The sequence below is a fragment of the Bombyx mandarina genome, chromosome 01 (genome assembly GCF_030267445.1).
Source record: "Bombyx mandarina strain Sakado chromosome 01, ASM3026744v2".
Lineage (NCBI taxonomy): Eukaryota > Metazoa > Arthropoda > Insecta > Lepidoptera > Bombycidae > Bombyx > Bombyx mandarina.
In genome coordinates, this window is record NC_143208.1 from 3,856,033 (window position 1) to 3,875,583 (window position 19,551).

The 19,551-nt window shown below is 36.4% G+C and overlaps 1 protein-coding gene across 21 annotated transcripts in view; it reads right to left on the reverse strand.

Moving 5' to 3' along the window:
* Positions 1 to 2,729: 2,729 nt before the first annotated feature.
* The window catches only part of Mbs (Myosin binding subunit), a 93,622-nt gene continuing 76,800 nt past the window's right edge, over positions 2,730 to 19,551 (reverse strand). For 12 of the 21 annotated variants that reach the window (XM_089727382.1, XM_089727379.1, XM_028179767.2 and 9 more), the window contains 4 exons: positions 9,765 to 9,920; positions 8,188 to 8,271; positions 7,925 to 8,023; positions 2,730 to 6,437 (listed from right to left, as the gene is read on the reverse strand). In XM_089727382.1, coding sequence (XP_089583508.1) covers positions 7,925 to 8,023; positions 8,188 to 8,271; positions 9,765 to 9,920 — 339 coding nt within the window. In that variant the 3' untranslated portion in view covers positions 2,730 to 6,437. The remainder of the gene's footprint in view (positions 6,438 to 7,924; positions 8,024 to 8,187; positions 8,272 to 9,764; positions 9,921 to 19,551) is intronic. The other 9 variants (XM_089727391.1, XM_089727387.1, XM_089727357.1 and 6 more) reach the window with 1 other exon arrangement.

Genomic DNA, 19,551 nt, shown 5'->3' on the forward strand with positions numbered 1-19,551 from the left:
ATTTTGTGTTCAGTTATATACGATTCTGTAACTTATTAGCATATGTTTTCGATACAAAACACCCTCGACCATAACGCTGAATATTTTTATTTGTATCAATTTTCATTGTAACTTTGAAAATTATCTTGATTCATTCCGCAAAATAATGTGAAAGAAATATTGTTTGATCTACACATGTTTGCATTGGTGCGTATCAAATCTATGGATCAACTGTGTTGTGTGTCACACATTACCTAACTAATAAATATATTATATTTATTGAAGAAATGAATTATATACAAAAGATTAAGGTAGACACGTGCTCACAACTTCAACGAATTAAAACAGAATCTGAGGCATGAAGTCCAAGCTTCATTTGCACTAGAAATTCTTTCTTTATATTTGAAATAATTCGAGATTAATGTTATTAACGTTTCAAAATCTTGATGAAGTATCTTAATGATGTAAAGCATATTAGATATACAGTTAAACCATTCCTCAAGTTGCGTACACGTCTTTACCAAGAGATATTCAAGATATTTACAAATACAGACAGAAGACTTCGCTAAGGGATATCAGTGGGATAGGTCGGATACGTCTGGTGGGCGTGCTTGAGCCTCACCGACAAAACTACTATTTTTAAGACACTGCGTGAATTGCCCATTTCCTTCTAATGTACAACGACTGCTGGATCTAATCGTTTGATGATATGCAATGAAATCACGATCCCGCATTCAACGCTTTAAGTGGCATTATTGCTATTCGAATCAGTCAATGATACTGGAAACTTTCAAATTTAAAAACCATGAAACATTAACCGAATTCCCGGAGAAAAAATAAGCTTTAATACAATATTTTAAAGGAACTCTGACCAGGTATATGTCATACAGGTGATGATTAATGATTATGAAATATTATACTTACTTTCAACGTAGTATTATGTAATTTGAAAAATATTTTATCGATACCAATATTATCCAAGTTCAGGTTTAATCTTGTAACTTTTAATCTAAACGTCACTTCCAAGTTGGACTGTTCATGGACGTTAATTCTAAAACGGTAGATTCGGTAGATATTATTCGAAATCAAAGTAGTTTTAAGCTTTAGCACCATCAACATAAGGTTCCTGGCGCGCGATTGCTTTCAATAAAAACACGTATTTATATATTAGTGTTACTCTATTCGGAAAGTGAGGGGTTCGAGTGATCCTTAAAAAATAATGCTCCACTTAAAGAAAACGTTACCGAATCATGACATTATTACATCACACCAACCGCCATGTAGACCAGATTGTAGCCGCATAAATTATAGCTAATTATTACGTGTTCCAAATGCTGTTAGGTATAATGAGATCGTCTTAGAACAACGTTTAAGTATCCTTATTTACAAAAGTACAAAATTTTTACAATGATCACTTAACATTTTGGTAGTGGGGGCAATTAGTATTGCAAAAAAAACCAATAGACACAGCCCATTGAGTTTTTATTCGGATCTTCTCATTGGGATCGCGTTTCCGATCCGGTGGTAATCTGAGAAGCACTGCTCTTGCTATGGCCAGTGTTAGCAACACCTCCGGTTTGAGCCCAGAGAGCTCACCTATACGCTAGGATAAGGCCATGTAGCATCTCAAGGCTATCAACATAGGTAGGATTTTTTTTTGTCGTATATTCGATAAGTAAACGACACTATATGCTATTCACGATTGCGAGTACACTGGCGATCAATATCTACGGCCACGTTGAGCGTTTCCCGATTTTCTTGTTGCTTAGGATACCCATCCTAATCACCTAATCCTCGTTCACCCGAATGAGCTCACAGCCGATCCGCTATTAACTGATCGTCGAAGTCCATACATGGAAACGTGGTTGCCGCCACCTAATTGAGACATGAGGTCGAAGACTCAATTATATTATAAAACGGCTATCCTACCCTTATAACCGAAATCATCGACTGCTTCGCGACAGAGCAGACAGGATAGTGGTACCTACCCATGCGGGCTTATAATACACCTTCCTAAGAGTTAAAAATACAGTCGAATTGGAATTCAAAGGATTCGTTTGAGACAATATTAGGGGAGGCAGTTACCGACCTCGCTTGCATTACGCGCTTTACACACGGCCGTAGTAGACAAACTTTTAAATATTTCCTTTTTCCCCAATATAGTGATAGCGGATTCTGGAATGCGAGGCTGTCGAAGAACAAAGTTATAAGACCTGTTCAAATTTTTACGTTACGCTTTCATTTCGATCACAGGGTAGACAGCGGCGACTTAACATAAGATACAAGTCAATTAAATTAGACTTACAGGTTCCTTAAATGTCACGTATCATATGAATTGGTAATAGTGTACCATGTGAACTTTATTACAAATCGTCACGTACCGATGCGTATAAGCATAAACGTTCTAATTGATAACAGCCGAAGTCAAACGAAAAACGTCCTAACAGCATTTGTAACTGATACTACGAAGTAACTTACTTTAGTTGGAAGCCCGTTTCTAACATTAAAACTATCACTCATTGACCTCGCACCATATTTTCAAACAATAATAGTAAAAAAACTAAAAAGAAAACAACTTAATAAATCAATAGTGGGCAGCTTTCTACGATCTGATTAAATTACGAAGCCATAACTCTCAAATATTGTTTCCGAATATGAAGCTGTCAAAAGCATGTTCTTTGACTAGAAAAAAGCGGGATCAACAAAATGAAACGAAAAGTAGGAAGGGACAACAAAACAAAACAAAAATAAAAATTAATGAAGAAATGTATTTTATTTAACTCTTATCTCTGGAAATAAATAAAAAAAAACTTTAATGAACAAAAAATCAGAACCGCAACATAAAAAAGGGGGGAAGGATAAAAAATTCTATCAATTACAAAACGTTATTCAGTAGATTCCTATCACCTTTTTTTTTTCAATACAGTTCTCAACGCTTAGCCAACTAAATACATAATATTTTACTTTTTAAATTTCGAATTTCGAGATTATGAAACTAAAACCAATCATAACATAGATTACTGCACTGACACTAAAATGCTTTAACACAGCGAAGATTATTCGAATCGAAGCGAAATTTCAAAATTTTGAATTTGTCGAACTTTTTTTTTTAATTGTTATCGATGGCAATCGGCCCTCCTTAGACAAAAGTCAATTGTTTTAGTTTTCTTGATACTATTATCCAAATTGTTCAAATAAACTTGTAGATAGAATCGCTTTAAAGCATTTCAGTGTCACTTTAGGACAAACATTTATAATTCTAAAAGCATTAACACAGACTCGAATTTGGTTCGAACGGACCACGAATTTGGTTCGCTTCTGAAACCAATCTACCATCTATAGAGTAGTCCTGCGAACAAAATTATCATATTACTAATTAATTTCGGCTCGACCCGCTAATTTTCACATCGGATATGGTTTGCTCCGTACCGAATCCGGACGTGTGGACATAATGACATAATGGAAGAAATCGTTAACGAAAGCGATGTATTAATTAAAGTTGTTCAATTTTACAAAGATTTTCCATGTTTGTGTAATACATTCCACGAATTTTATTGCAACACAGATGTTCGAAAGCAAATATTTACAATACTTAGAGTGTTTGTTAGTCAAAATTTGAAAAGTTCGCCACCGTGGAAATTTAAAGAAGAAATTATAAAAATTGTGAGCGGCGTACAAACGAGGAAGAAGAAAACATTCGGAGAATAAGTATATACTTGAACTAAATAAACTTCAATTCTGGAAATTCTCTTTCTGATGCAAAGACACTTTAATATGCTAATAAGTCGCTCTTCCGTAGAAACGGAGTTGCTTATATCAGTATATTTTATCTTGATCAGAGGTTTAACTAAAATGATGACAACCGTGTGCACTTGAAGGCGTACGTGAAGCAACTGTCCGATCCGGGCGTCTGACAACGGATTTGGTCTCATGGACCAAATTCGAGCGTGTGTTAAGGCTCTAAACGAAAATTGTAACATTCAAATTATCCACATTTAATCGTAGCGCAATTGATATACCAAGTGTGGCTAGCAGCAATCGCGTATCGATAACAAATTAATTACTATTTTTGTTTAAATATGTCCACTGACTTATGGCGGAGACTTGTGGTCGGTGGACTACGATCTTATATTTATATTACTGCTAACTACAGACTAGTTGAAAATCAATAGTAGTAGTACATTCGCCTTAGTAAAATAAACACTTGTATGTAATGGCCGATTTTGACAAAGGGAGTTACTCGAATAAGAGTAGGTGAGATTATCGCGATCGTCTAAGCCTTCAAACTTTTGTGAGGAAAAAACACATTTTCCGAGCGGAAAATTGTTAACCTTACAAGGTAATTTACAAGAGCCAAGAACATTAATACCTGATAAGCTTACCTGCTCGTAATCGACTCTCCATCTGTATTGACATACGACTGCGAAATATATACTATTTTTCAATCACTCATTTACTTCATTGATTTATGTATGAATATTGTCCGCATACATCCGAGGCACGTACCTGTGTACTGTAGGTAATAAATAGCACAACGCAGCAGAACGGCCTGTATGTATGTATATTATCAACAAAAGAACAGTTGAATAGCATAGTACGGATAGCAAAAAAAAAACGATCTAATTTTATAACACATGAGTGGCGCACAAAACCGATATCACATTCCAATCCTCGCCGACTGATTCTTAACAAGATTCTACATAATACAATAATTACATGCATGCATCGTGTATAAATATATTTATATTAGTAATTTGAGATATAATTTAATCGCAGGAATTCCGACGGTTCACAGTTTAAAACACGCAAATAAATAAATAAAATTCTGGTAACGAATTCATGCTTCGTTTTAATTATTATTTCCTATTTTTTACTTCAAAGGATCAATTTTATTTTCTGTACAAGTATCTGAATTTCATTATCTAATTTGGTCGGACTCGCGTTTGCTGTACAAAAGTGTGGTGACGACAAAATTCCCGCAACACACAAGACTACGAATACGGGGGAGAGGGGGTCATGTTAACCTCACCCCCCACCGCCCCCCAAAAAGGTTCACAATTAAAACTAACCTATTATAACACTTACGTACCTCAATTTAGGAATACATCGATAACTATCAACACGAATATGGATACTTCTAGAACGATTGCATATGAACGTTTACGTTTAAGCTACATTATTTCATATGATTAAGAACTACGAATTTAAATCGATTTTGGGGCCGCCGACAAATCGTTTTTGTCGATCGATCATTCCCTTATTCTTATTATTATCGACGTCACCGATTACAAAGTGCCCGTAATACATATAATATAAAATAAGTACACAATAAATATTTCAAACTGTTGACAAAAAATAAACGTAAGAAAGCGCATCAAATTTAAATAAACGAATCGTAAAACTATCGATATTTTTCATTGTTAATAACAACTACATGCATTAAATACAAAATGGGATACCGAAAAACCATCCGTATTGTGTATGTATACTTATTTGTACATGTAACAAGTGCATGTAGAACAGTGAATTATAATATAATTTTTTTTTTCAAGCAAAAAAAAAAAATAAACAATAATTGCAAAGATTCAATTTTAAATACAAATCCATACATATACAAAGCGGTTAATTATTTCGCACAAAAATAATAAAATTGTAATTGTAAAATTAATAAGTATACCATTTCGATTACTAGAACTTACACGTTTGCTTCGTATCTTACGCGATTTTAATATTAAAGTTTATATAGATTGCATTTTTTTTTTATTATAAATAAATTATCGTTAAACAAAATTCGTAATCATTATGCATAATCCACACTGTATAAAGGGGGCCGTTCCAGTAAATTCATCTTCGGAACTTTGCTAATAGCAGGAACTATGTTTTAGGCACAAATCATTATAATTAGTATAGACAACGAAGAAATAAAACGCATTAGCAGGAAGTAATATCGATACGCACACGTGTTCATACGCCGCAACTTGATTCCAATACCGATTACATGTGCGATCATAATATAGTATATATAATAACAATACGACAATAATATAAAGTTTGTAAAACCTTCGAAATTTTAAGAATATGTAAAATTCACAATATACGATAAAAGTTACAGTTTGCAATGTTCCGAGGGGATGCGATCAGAGACGTACATATATATTTATTACATATCCGAATGAATTCGAAAAAGAATCGATGTTATGTACAATGGTGTCGATCACTCGTAATATATGAAGTTTATGGTTTCACGCACTTGTTTCGTATTTCGCGTGTAAGTAAATGTCCTAAACGTTCGGATTGATTTTGTCTAATAGCGGCGTTGTTTGTGAGGGAGGTCAGTTTGTCCGCGAACATTGGCTCAGCGAGCTCGAGATTCATTTGGACAGCTTACTGATGACTCTGATCAACGCCCCGTTCTCGTCCTTCAGCCGCTGGTTTTCGGCCTGCAGTGCCTGTTGATACTGAAAACGTCCATTGTATAATCAATTGCTAGTAACAAAATGTTTAACAGAAAAATAAAAAAAAAAAAAAAAAACGATAAAAAAATCGTCACCTATTTATAAGAATCGATAATTCAATATAATATATTTACATGAATTTATAGTTTTGAAAAGGTGATCTTCTCAAAAAAATGGATTTCAAACGAAATTAAATTCGAATATTTTATTGTAAAATAATACAAGATTAAAAACTAAAAGCTAAAACACAGTATGTACATGATGCGCTACGCTTCGGTTAGGAATGTGTACCAAACTTTATAGTAATAAAATTAAATCATTAATCAGGTGTGATGTGTGTGCGTATTAAGTGTTCAACCCTCGTGATCAGAGTGTCGATGTGTACTTCGTTCGTTAGGTCGATTGACGTTTTAATTTTAATAAAAAATAACTATTTTAAAGTACTTATGTACGTACATTATTCGATACGTTTAGAATCTGGGAAATTATTTGATTCGTCAACAATTACGGGAACATTTCATGCAACACACGCTAGCTCGTTGCACTACGTTGTGTTTCATTTCAATTTGTAAATGAGGTAATAAATACCACAAGAACCTATTTATTACCTTTCATCACCCCTACTGTTTTGCTTGAATCACATTACAAAACAATTATCCCTCACCGACAGTAATAGTACTAAACATTTAACGTACAATCAAAACTAAATTTGAGACGATTTAACAAACCCTTACGTAGTATATAATATTATATGTATATACGTTAACAAAACAGATATAATAAAACACAACGCATCCGACTTCGTCTACGTTATTGGCTTGAATGCGAACCGAATAGCGCATCCGGGAACACGCGTTAGTTAAGACAGACACGTACGAAAGCATGCTCGCCATATCACACGGTTAATTCACATCGTTATATGACGTAGTGGGGATCGCGACAGGTACGGTCCACGGACCACGTGTACGAAACTAGAGGACGACATCTCGCTTGCAACCACCCGATCCTAGAGTTAGTGTATACGTCTCCTAACCTAACATGACCTTAGTATCAATCATATATCTTGAAGAAATATTAAAGCAGTTAGAATTTACGGTCGTCACTTGCCTTTTCAGATTTAGCAAAACAGCCTTCGAAAACTAAATATTTAAATATATGTATATATAATTCTGTTAGAAGAAAGGGAAAGAGAGAGAGAGAGAGAGAGAGAGAGAAAGAGAGATGGGGGAGAGGGGGGTAGAAGCGGAGGAGGGAGGGGATAGAGGGGGGAGGGAGGGGAGAGAGAGAGGGAGGGGGAGATCGGGAGGTGAGAGAGGGAGGGGGAGAGGGGGATATTAAAGAAAAAATTGAGTGTTTCAAAACTAAGTGTATTTATAAATGACGCAAGAATTATTCTGGTAGGATTGCAAGCGAGATGTTTGTAGGTGATACCGAAACAAGCCGTGCGGCGTCGCCACTGGAGCGGGCGCTCAACAAACGTACACAGTTACCTATTTGGCGGCAGAGTTGGTCAATTTGCTGACGACACGCGTCAGTGCACGGTTCTCTGCCCTCAGCCTTTCGTTCTCGGCTTTTAGTTTTTGCAATTGCTATAAAACATCAACATTGATTATTGTTATCTGCGGCTGATGTGCGGCGCCATCTTGACGAACGCCAATTTTTGCAACTCTAACCTACATATATATATTTATAATGTGTGGTGTAGGAGCAGTGTTCGATATCGTTCGAAAACAGTTATTTTGTAATTCGTTACCTTCAGCTCTTCTTCCATTTCCGATAGTTTTCTTTCCATCGCTCTCTTTTCCCGTTTCTCGATTTCAGATAATGAATTCTGATTCTGAGAACAAAACAAAATTTCATATTATCAAATCACATTAATACTGTGAATCGGGAACCCGTAGATTGAAAATAATATGACCTTCGCTTCGAAATAACAGCATTAATTAGACACATTTCAGAAAGTGAATCAGTACTTTGTAATATGCCTTATGTAAATATCTACCTACAAAATATACTAATTGCATCAGCTTCGTTAATGAACGCCGAATATATCTTGCAATACATTTTAATAATCATTTTATTAAATAATTCGACAGCTATTGTTACGGTCATTGCATACTCGTGCAATTTACGATTGGGCAATTAATTACATTCTGCATAACATTAAAGAATTTAATTTTTTTTTTTATATATTGCACAATTTGTTTACAAGTTGACGTTTCGAAATGAAACATCACGATAAATTCAATTAAATTTTTACGAGTATTGAAAATCAAATTTTATTTAATGATTAATCAAATTTGTGATACGTAAATACTGCAGCATATAATGCATCGAGCAGATATCGGATATTAAAAAAAAAAGTGACCTTGAATGGTCTTCAGTAATTGGAATATATTATATCCAAATTAATTGCTCATATAAGTAGTGATTCACGTCTAAAACGATAACTCCTCTCTCGTTAAATGATAGACAGCTGCGGGTGCGTATTCGCAATGCGCATCATGCATCCATGCTGTGTCTATGTATCGCCGGGGCAAAACATCTAAAATTTACAATGTACCTACGCAAATGCAAAAGGCGCGGCTGCCAAGTTGTCATCTACCTTAAGCCGATAATTACTTACGAAAATCACGCCGCACTACATACACAAACACAAACCACACTAGGTATTTATTATATTCGGGTCCGTGTTCCAATCTTCTTCTTTTGTCTAAAGCTGATGACAACATCGTAATGATAACACACAAATCTACGACCAATACTAACACAATAAACAAAAGCAAGTTCGCAAGTTGCAGCAGTAGGTCTTGAAAGGGTGGTTTGTGCACTACGCATTTATCGTAAGATACAGACTACAAAATAAAACAATTGAAAAGTAAATTCTATTTGAAACAAAACAGGGATTCTAAAGCGCTGCGAATTTCATTCGTACGTTCCAATTCTAGTTTTGAGTCAACGATAGTATTCGTGTGAAAGTTACTTTAATCTAAGTATTTTATCGTAAATCTTACTCAAAGTATGACTGCCCTTTAGACAGTTGCGGATATACATGAAATGGTTTTACAAAGAAACTTTGATCGGAATATTTAAATACAGGCATTTTAGCAAGATTTTAAATCTCAAAAATATTTAGACAGGATTTCAAATTTTAAACTAAATTATGAAGTTACAATTCGAAACAAAAATTTGTAATTAGCCGCTCGGAAATTGCAATTCTTTTGAACCCTCCAGTATTCTACGGGATTGTATGTAATCATTATTGAACGCAAATCACAGAGCAGGCGAATGAAACAATCATGCACACCGACATCAAAGTACATGTCATACCACTTGCGTGAGCCTTGCGATGGTGGCGCGGGCCTCGCGTAGCTGTTGCTCTGAAGTCGTGAGCAGTGACCGTAGACGCCGCACCTCGCTGGCAGACGCTTCATAAAGTGCTTTGTAATCTCGCTCTTCGCCTTCCTCGGTACGTTCGCTTCCAGACTAAAACAATAAATAAATAAAATCGTTGAGTATGGTACGATGGTAGGACCTCTTGTGAGTCCGCGCGGTTACGTACCACCGCCCTGCCTATTTCTGCCGTGAAGCAGTAATGCGTTTCGGTCTTAAGGGTAGGGCAGCCGTTGTAACTATACTGAGATCTTAGAACTTATATCTCAAGGTGGGTGGCGCATTTACGTGGAAGACGTCTATGGGCCCCAGTAACCACTTAACACCAGGTGAGTTGTGAGCTCATCCACCCATCTAAGCAATAAAAATAATAATGTGTATATAATTTTGAAGTCGTTCAATTTGTTCGACATTGTTACACACATGGATACGGTTATAACTTGAATGCCGTCTCACTTCTGAGACATACATATGTGGCTCGAGGTCTGAATGGCGACACTTTACTTCTACGAATTCACGTATGGTAAGATACGAGAGTTTGACAGTCAGAACAATTCCCTTTTTGCATGAATAGCCTTTATCGAGTTGGATGTGGGACAAGTATTTCACACGCTCCACAACCCTTAACGTCTTTCGGGCCTATTGAATGTTTGATTAGAGACCAGTGAAGGATGTTAGAAGACAACGTGGTGGTCGTCTACGACCGCTGATCGAGTTTACGAAACTTGCGTTACCCTCTCTTGTCCTGTCACAATTCCACCTCAGCAGATAAGCAGAAGCGGGGGCCAAAAACCAAGAGTGGGGTTTTTAAATGGGCTTCAACTTCGTCAATTCAATCTCACGGCAAAAAAATCGTAAGTTAAACTCTTATATTAATCTGAAAATCCATGTATATCATATTATACGAAATATTCATCATATATCCAGTAACTAATCCCGTTAGAAAATAATTAACTTGACATTAATAAGTCATTGATATGACCTAAATGTTTCTAGAGACAGACGCTAATCTAATATGAAAGACTAATTCGAATACCCCGCCGTCTCGCACGGTATTAGCCTTGAACGTATGTGTAGTTAAATGAATTAGTTAGTTAATAAACGTAGCTAGAAATTCTGATCCGAATATCAATAGTGGTTGTGTGAAATAATTTTGTTTACTTTCAATTTCTCCTATATTATGGACACTAGAAATACGTACGAGATATGAATAACGACACCCGAACGCCGAGTATCAAATATACTTTGCAGAGATACTGGTTCTGACGGAGAATCCAAACGAAACACCGTTGTACAATAGTGAGTCACTCGAGAAACGAGCCGATTTCTGTGAATATACTGTAAATTCCGTAGATAGGTACATAAATACAAGCCACTCCAAACTCCATCGATAATTAGAAGACCATCTTCAGTAGTGGAACAACTGAGCCTCGGGATGAGCGCTTTGTTAGCCTAGCCTGGAGCCCGAGTAGAAAATGATATATGATAGCCATATTATGATAATACGATCAAATACATAACCTCATCACGACTACTTTCATTCTCAGGTAGCATATAGCCACGACCACAATCAGCCCTAACACCGAATGTAGCGCATGAGATAGGAATTAGCAGGGTAAAATAAACACTGAAAACAAACAGAGAGTTTGAATTTATTTCCCGAGTATATTAAATGTAACCGGCATTTAGACAGCTGATGAGCTGGGCAGCTGAAGTCAACAAAGAGGCCTTCGAGAGAACAGACAAACATTACTGACTAGAGGCTACAATTTTGACTACGTGGCATAAGGTGCGTCGTACGTCGACGTACCCCAAAACACGTCATTTCGGATCACAGACACAGCCCACGGATCTTCTCAGTTTCACGTATTTGGTTCCTTCTGCGGCAGGCGAAATTGCGGTGCAGGTGGGACTGTTAAGATGCTAGAGGCCACTTATAAACGACCCCTGGAATTTCGCCCGAATGTCCGATCCCCGCCCGAAACAGAGCCCGGGAGAAGTAAGATATTACCACAGTCAATACTACGGCCATACCCGCGACTCACACCAAGTATCCCAAAAGATGCAGTCCTCGAGACGAATTGATGTCTTCGCCGGCCTCATAGTACGGCAGAGGCCCCGCGGTGCCGCTGGTGTTATAGAATACTCCAATGAACCAGAGTCGCGAAACACAGCCAATAAGTCGGTCTTCATAACTAGTATAGCGCGCTAGTACTAGTAGCCTCCCGGTCGCTCCATGGTCTTAAGCACCGGGAGAGGCCGCCTCCTTCAGGGTCTGGGACTGTGCAAAATCCCTCCTCCTTCTTCGGAAAACATCGTAACATCGTCGCTCCCAACGGAGACACGGAGGAGGTATCGGTCGAAACAAAATATTGCAGTAGCTTGTCCAACGTTTGTTGCAATTCAAGATGCTTCCATTAAATTATTTTACAACTCAAACCGGTAGCTCGAGTCTTATTGATTTATTTTTTTAATGGATAATATAATTTTATGATTGCATAGTAAGTGTCCAATCATTACTGGTCCTAAGCCACGAGTCTAGTTAAAAAAACGAAATAATTCAAATTCTTTACATCATTTTATTCATGATGTTGTTTAATGTTCCGACTAGTAATAGATTGATACTTTGTCTTTTGTCATAATTATATGTATCGATGCTATACAAATATCGATGCGTGTTATTAATACGATAATCATTGTAATAAAATAAAACAACACTGGTGTATGAATTTATAAATTTTAACTATTTAACCAGCTAAGGACATACCACATAAATATTCACCCGCCTTCGCAAAACATGATGGATTGGAGATTTAAAAACTCATGTATACGTGTTTCGTGGAAAAGTGTATATTTCGCTATAGGGTAATTTGTTTAGGAGATTTGCGAGTTCTTTGATGTGTGTCTAGAAAAAAAACCTTTTTTTATTTGTACTTCTGGAAAAAACCATTTTCTCTTTTGCTACAAAAGAAATGGAGTTCATTGTGTTTGATATACATATGTTAATTATTTTATTTTTAAGTTCGTTACACCCTTATTCGCCTACACAGTTTCAGTTACATTGTTCTCAAAATACTTTTAAGCTTTATTTGCGTTATTTGCTTCTTCGTTTTATAGTTTTCGAAGTTTTCAACGGTTAACGGTTGTCGTGGTCGTAAGAAGAGTGCTGCACATGTCGGCGCGAGGGCGGTATCGAGTTACAATGAAACTCTTTGATATAAAACTCTTGGAAATAGAACTTTACCACGATGTTGCCGTTTCACAATACCGACCATTTGAAACGTATTTTTTTTATGTCTGATAATAAATTCTAAGCTCAAATGACATTTATGTTAAAAATATGGAATTCTATTTTCTAATTAAATCTTTTTTTATTGATTAGTGTTTCGTTTTCGACACGATAAAAATACGACTAATTATGCTATAAAAGTTCTGTTGCGGTAGCAATACCACATAAGCGGTTTACAAAATTAATAACATGAGCGCTATAAACGAACGCACGACACATTATTGGTTTGAAGGCTTCCGACATGGAAAGGACAATGCCCAAAAGGGGGCCAACTTCATGACAAAACTATTTGTACTTGAAAAACTATGCCTTATTTTTTCATGTTGTTTAGTTTATGTATCAACATTTCTTTCACCCTGGCATTGTTTTACAAAAAAATAAATTACCTAATTGATAACATCCCAAAACTGAGTGCCATAGTTTTTAAATTCGCCAATAGACAAAGGGCAAATTAGCCCATACAGCCTTATAGTAAACCTATATGCTGACAAACGAAAGAGCTGTCTGTGACTAGAACAACAAATTAAAAAAATAGCTAATGGTTATAATTCACAGACTTTTTACTTTATTGTTGTTCAATTCAATATTTATGTATTGTAATAATAATTATTACTTAACACCATGAATTATTCAATATTTTTAGATATTAATGATTCCATTAGTAAATCAATGGCCTACCATTACTCTATTCTTATTATATATTATGATCAGAGTTTTGGCAGCAACCCGAGTGAAGCTTCACTTGAAGTTTTATTTTAATGTCTTTTTAATAGTTTATTGTGATGTATAATATAGAAATTGGGTGTTGTTTTGTGTATTAAACGTCAATAATTGGAATAAAACTGTGGCTAGCATAGCAGTGACCGTTTTTTTTTTTTTCAAGATAAAAGGTTGCGGAAATTCACGCTCACTCAATGTGTTATTCATCGAGTTGACGTCAAAACTCCCAAAAAGCAATAAAAAGAGATACACCGGCTTTTTATTAACATAAAAAAATATAAAAAATATAACTACGACAGACTAGGCTGTATAGGCTACGCTCTTTGCCTGCTTGTTGGCGAATTTAAAAACAACAACAACAATATCGTTGCCGGCTTCCGGATTTCATTTCATTTTATTATTATTATGAGGATATAATAATAACGTAAGGGCTTATTTCTAGCAACATTAACTACAATTAACTTATTTAATACTGTAAATAATTATGAGAGCGATTATTGATTTCGAAGAAAACAATTATCTACTTAATTTTAGCTGCAGAAAAAAACAGATTTCTCTTAAACCTGGGTGAGAATATAAAAATCGTTTTCTGCATATGAAACGATATTTCTTTGTCTATCAAATTAAGTTAAAATCATCATCACTCGACAACTTTTTTAGGGGCCCAAACGCCCATAGAAAATGGGCATTGTCCTTTGATTTAAATAAGAATCCCGTGGTCACGCGAAAACTAAAGTCAACAATGACGAATTAATGGTGATAGTGACAACTGACGATAGTCAATCTATCGCTGAACTAACCCAACTAAGAATAGCAGCTTTCAACATCAAGTTAGCATCAAAACCATATTGTTTCATCTGCATTGTCACTTGATTATGAGAAATGGATTCATTTTGATAGTCGTAATCGTAACGTCTGTCTGGTTCAGCACCTAGGAAATGCCTCAAACGAAAACTTAACCCTAAAAAGTCATGGTCACTGTTTGGTGGTCTAGTGCCGTTATATTTCATCACAGCTTTTTACCAAATAGCACCAACATTACTGTGGGTGTGTAATATGAGGAATTGGACACAATTATGGAGAAGCTCGCTCGATCGAAAAAAGTTAATATAAAATTTGTTATTTTTATAACGGCTTATTTCTTTTTTGATAATTCAATCGATGAAAAATCGATTATTTCTTCTCTTTACAACCCAAATAAATAAAGCTATGTTCAATGTCGGTTAAAACATCATAGAGATTTAACGTTGCTGACGGCACACGCTCGATAAATTCACGAGTCACTAATAAAATAGGTTTATAGAACTTTTCTTGATGAATTAGTTCACTTCACATAGAACGTTCCGACCATTTTCATCTTTCTACAAGATGATTTCACCTAGTTTACGAAATAAATTCAACGCGCTCGCGTGTAAACAAATCGTATAAATGTAATCGCGGCTGGGTAAAATATTTGAGAATCCATGGCGTGGGGCCAGTTAGATACTTGGATTTCGGTGATAATTTACTTGCGTTCTTTATAATATTATTTCGTAATCATAGATAAAATATTGTAGTCCTAGTTAGTTAATTTCTAAAAGTACATACGCAATATCCATCTGAAGCTAATGAGTTGAGACTCAATGACCGAGATCCGACGCCTCCGACAGTCTCTAGAGAGCCAAGGGATCGAGACTTCTCCTTGTCGAGTGCGGTGGCAGGCTTGTTGGCGCGGGGTTTCCGTTCAGGTCGTACCGGTGGTATCTCCGGAACGGGCTCTTCAGGCGCTGATTCAGTCACTTTAGCTGGCAGTACTGGTTTTGGCTTGAAATTCTTTTGGCTGGCCAATAACTTTTTGTCCAATTTTTTTAACACCGGAGTCATTAAGTTCAGAGATCCTAAAGTCGCGCCACTCAAATACACCCCGCCGTAACCCGAACTTGTCCCTCCATAAATACTGAGATTTGAAGCCGGACGACCCAACCCCACACTGTAAGGGTTGTAGTTTCTGTACGTACTCGGAGTATAATTCGAATAATTATTCGCGTATGGGCTGTATTGACCACTTAGGACTGAGCCAAGCATACTAGGCGAAGAGCCATAATGAGAGGTCAGGCTGCGTGGCCGCGATGTGTATCTATCCTGTTTTCGACTCATCCTCGATCACATTTCAACGTGGAATAGGACCGAGATGCGACGACCGCCCGGCGCGGCTTGTGGAAAGAGACTAAATGTTTCCCCGACCGAACCGTGTCTGAGTGAAAATGTTGTTAACTCCCACGCGGAGCGACGGCAAGATCGCGCGTGTGCGACTCGTTGACGCATCACTGGGCGACGGTAGCACGTGAGCCTGCCATCACCTGTAAAATTAAATATAAAGAGGTCGTCGGCCGCCGGGCCAGGTATGATCCTCTGAGACTTCTCACTGATTGATTTTATCTCCTATTGGTAAGCGCGACGCCTCATCAATCAGTTATCGGTGTCTATCAGTATTGACAAGACATTCGGTGTCCCCCTCCTCGTGAAGGTACGCATGTGCCGAACTTAACATATACTCCATTTTCTTCTTAAATCAACACATTGTACATTAGGCATATATTATTTGTAAAAATATTAAGGGATAACTTTTTTTTTTCGAAATAATTATATAATAATAATATGAAGCAATGAATACTTATATGCAGCATAATAGATGCGATTGTTAACACTTATTTTACGTTGAATATAAAATCTATTTTCAAGTCTATGTGTCCCTGTTTCGAAAAGCTCTGACCCAAATACTGTCGTCTTCGGATAGTACTGATGTGTTTTGTTTGACTTGAATTTTCCAACCGTTGACGTCACGATAGTGGCCATGAAGTCAACGATATATTAAAAATAGTATTACTGTATTAATCACTTGACATACAGGAAACAAAATTTCACTAGGAATTTATTTTTATAATGAACAGGTACCGTAAATACTGATATTAACACGAAAAACAGTTTTATTCGTTTTTATTTTTATAGTGAAGTAATCATCTGAAATGAAAGACGCAAACGGAAACAAATTCGAATGAAAATGACAGAAAAAAGTATGGTTATATAAAAAAGTACAATTTTTTTCGACACTCATATTATTTCATTTATCTCACACAAATTCACAAATCCTTTCCGTCTCCGGCGTAAGGAAACATGTCCCCATTTCAGCTTCTAACAAGGTTTACGCGTCGCACGCACGGCTTCTCTGCAATCGTTTTTCAAAATTACGTAATTTACACGATAAAACTATTTGGAACGTCCATATCTCGCGAATAGCTGTGTTAATAGCTACGTTTCACGTGGGCGCTAATTGAGTTCCACCGACAACGCAGTCTGGCCTAAATCGTGGACGTTGACAAAGCACTAATAATTTAATTTCAAACCATTGTAAAATTTATATTCTTTTCGGACTCTCATTGCAGTTTACGCACACAGCACGGAAATAAAGCTGTGTTCGGACTCACGTCTACACAAAATAACTGAAGCTAAAATTAATTGAAATCGCTGCACGGTCGAGACCATGCCGGTATGTTTGGATAGGTCAGGTATTGTCGTGGTACAATACCGGAGAACCCTTTGTTAGAGTCGAACACAAAGCTGGCCGTATTTAATTAATTCCAAAACCAATCGTCCGATATTAATTTTGTATACGTAGCGTGCTCTGTGTCATAGTGAGAGATAATCTACGCACATGAATGAAAATTAATATTTGTTAGCATTGCGCTCGACGCGTTCCTAAATTATTGGTTACGTTTGTGATGAAGTTTTTTACAGTTTTTCTTGGCGCTCCAAGTAAAGTTTCTGTCATGTAAACGTGCAATAGGTTGCACGTTAATAGTTACAAAAAATCGATAGTTTTCATACGATTAGCCACATAGCGAAGAGTTTTTCCGATTATAATATTGCAAACATAAATCTACATCATTACTTACGCATCAGAAACATGATATGATTTCAGCAAAAATAATTCATACCCACATCACCCATAGTTATTAGACCAGATGCTAAGGAAAACTTGTAATTAATATGTTATGTAATTAAAAAAAAGAACATCCTCGTGTCTAAAGACTAGATATGCACGAGGTCCATTTTACATTTGAATCATTAAAGGAAGGAATGTCTTTGACATTTTTAATTACAGGACTTAACCAGCATTTTATGTTCGCAGCAGTTTTTTTGCTCAATAACGACGACAGCACTTAGTAGATGTCTAACATCATTCATATTTATGGATTTTTATGTAAATCAAACTTTTACCCAGGGCTTGTTTATTTTCTCGAAAACCATTAGCTGTCCAATTAAACTGCTCATCGAATTTGCATGCCGCGCGATACCTGTTTATTTTTCAAAATAGATCAGGCCTTTTAAAATATTTTTAATGGTGAAAATTTGTTTTACCGCTATTACGTATTCCAGACAAAAGGAATCGCTTTCCATATATTTTGTACTCTTTCCCATATCTCGATAAGCACTTTTCTGCTTTATTTGTAAAGTATTGGATTATTTTAATAAACGTATCTTCTGGATCGAAGTCACCTTAGAAACGGTATTGCAGCGCAACCCCCCATGGGGTATGTCGGCGCTAAGCCCACCCCAGACAGGTTTAACCACGTCGCTAAATAGAGATATTTAATGAAACATACATACATAATTCTAGATTTCGATTTCAGGCACTGTATTTTTGGATTAAAGCACAACTAGACCATAAGAAATGTAACAGAGAAAGAAACCAGGTCATTTGTAAAGTAAAGCCATTTGGTCACTGTTCTAAACTTCAGCTTCAATATTACAGTCACAATAAATTAAAAAAACATTACATCGCATAAAGTTCTTCTTCAAACGTTTTCAAAACAGTCCTGAGCGGCAGGGGTAGCGGCTTAGCTACTAAGATTCCTAATATTAAGGTTCCAATATCCGTTTGCCTCCGGTTATAAAAACTTAAATTAATATGCCCAAAAATACTACTGTTTCAAAAATAGAAAACTACTACATTTTTCTTCGGCAAAACGCGGCTCCGGCTCAAAACCACTCACTCTCCTTCAATAACTCGTAGCACCCGGTATTCAAATATCACAATTATCGGGATTTTTACGAACTCTTCTTCGTAATGATCGCAAACGTGAAAATATTGTTACATAAGCTGTGAGAATACGACGCTCCTGTGTCGGAATTCAATTTCATATGTAAAAATATAAATAAAGGGGTAGTGTTCAACGAAGTCTGCACGGCATTTCAAAGGATATCTGGGCCTCAAGATTTTTTAATAAGTTCATATTTCATCGAGCATTCTCTCTCACTTCGAACGTAAAGCATTCTTAAAATATTTCAGTTTTCGAACGTGGGATTATATTAAGAGAGGTAAAATAAATTTATAAGAATATACGTATGTTGTACAGACTTCCTATTTATGTACGACGACGTCACACAGCCATGTGCAACAGCTACCGGCCATCCAGAGAACAGCTAAAAATACTGAAACCACTAAACTTAAAACACACCATCGATATCGTTGCTTTTTCTCAAATCCAGTTTTAATCGGTGACTATAACACGTTCGCGAAATGAAAACAATATTGCCTTAATATCTAGTTTAAAGTTTTTACCCTAGTTACGGGGCTGCCATAGCTAAGACTTTTTACTGTATTTGCGTGGTTGATACAGGCGATCTTCAGACTCAGCTATATTAATTGGTCACCGAGGTCGACAAACAGAACAA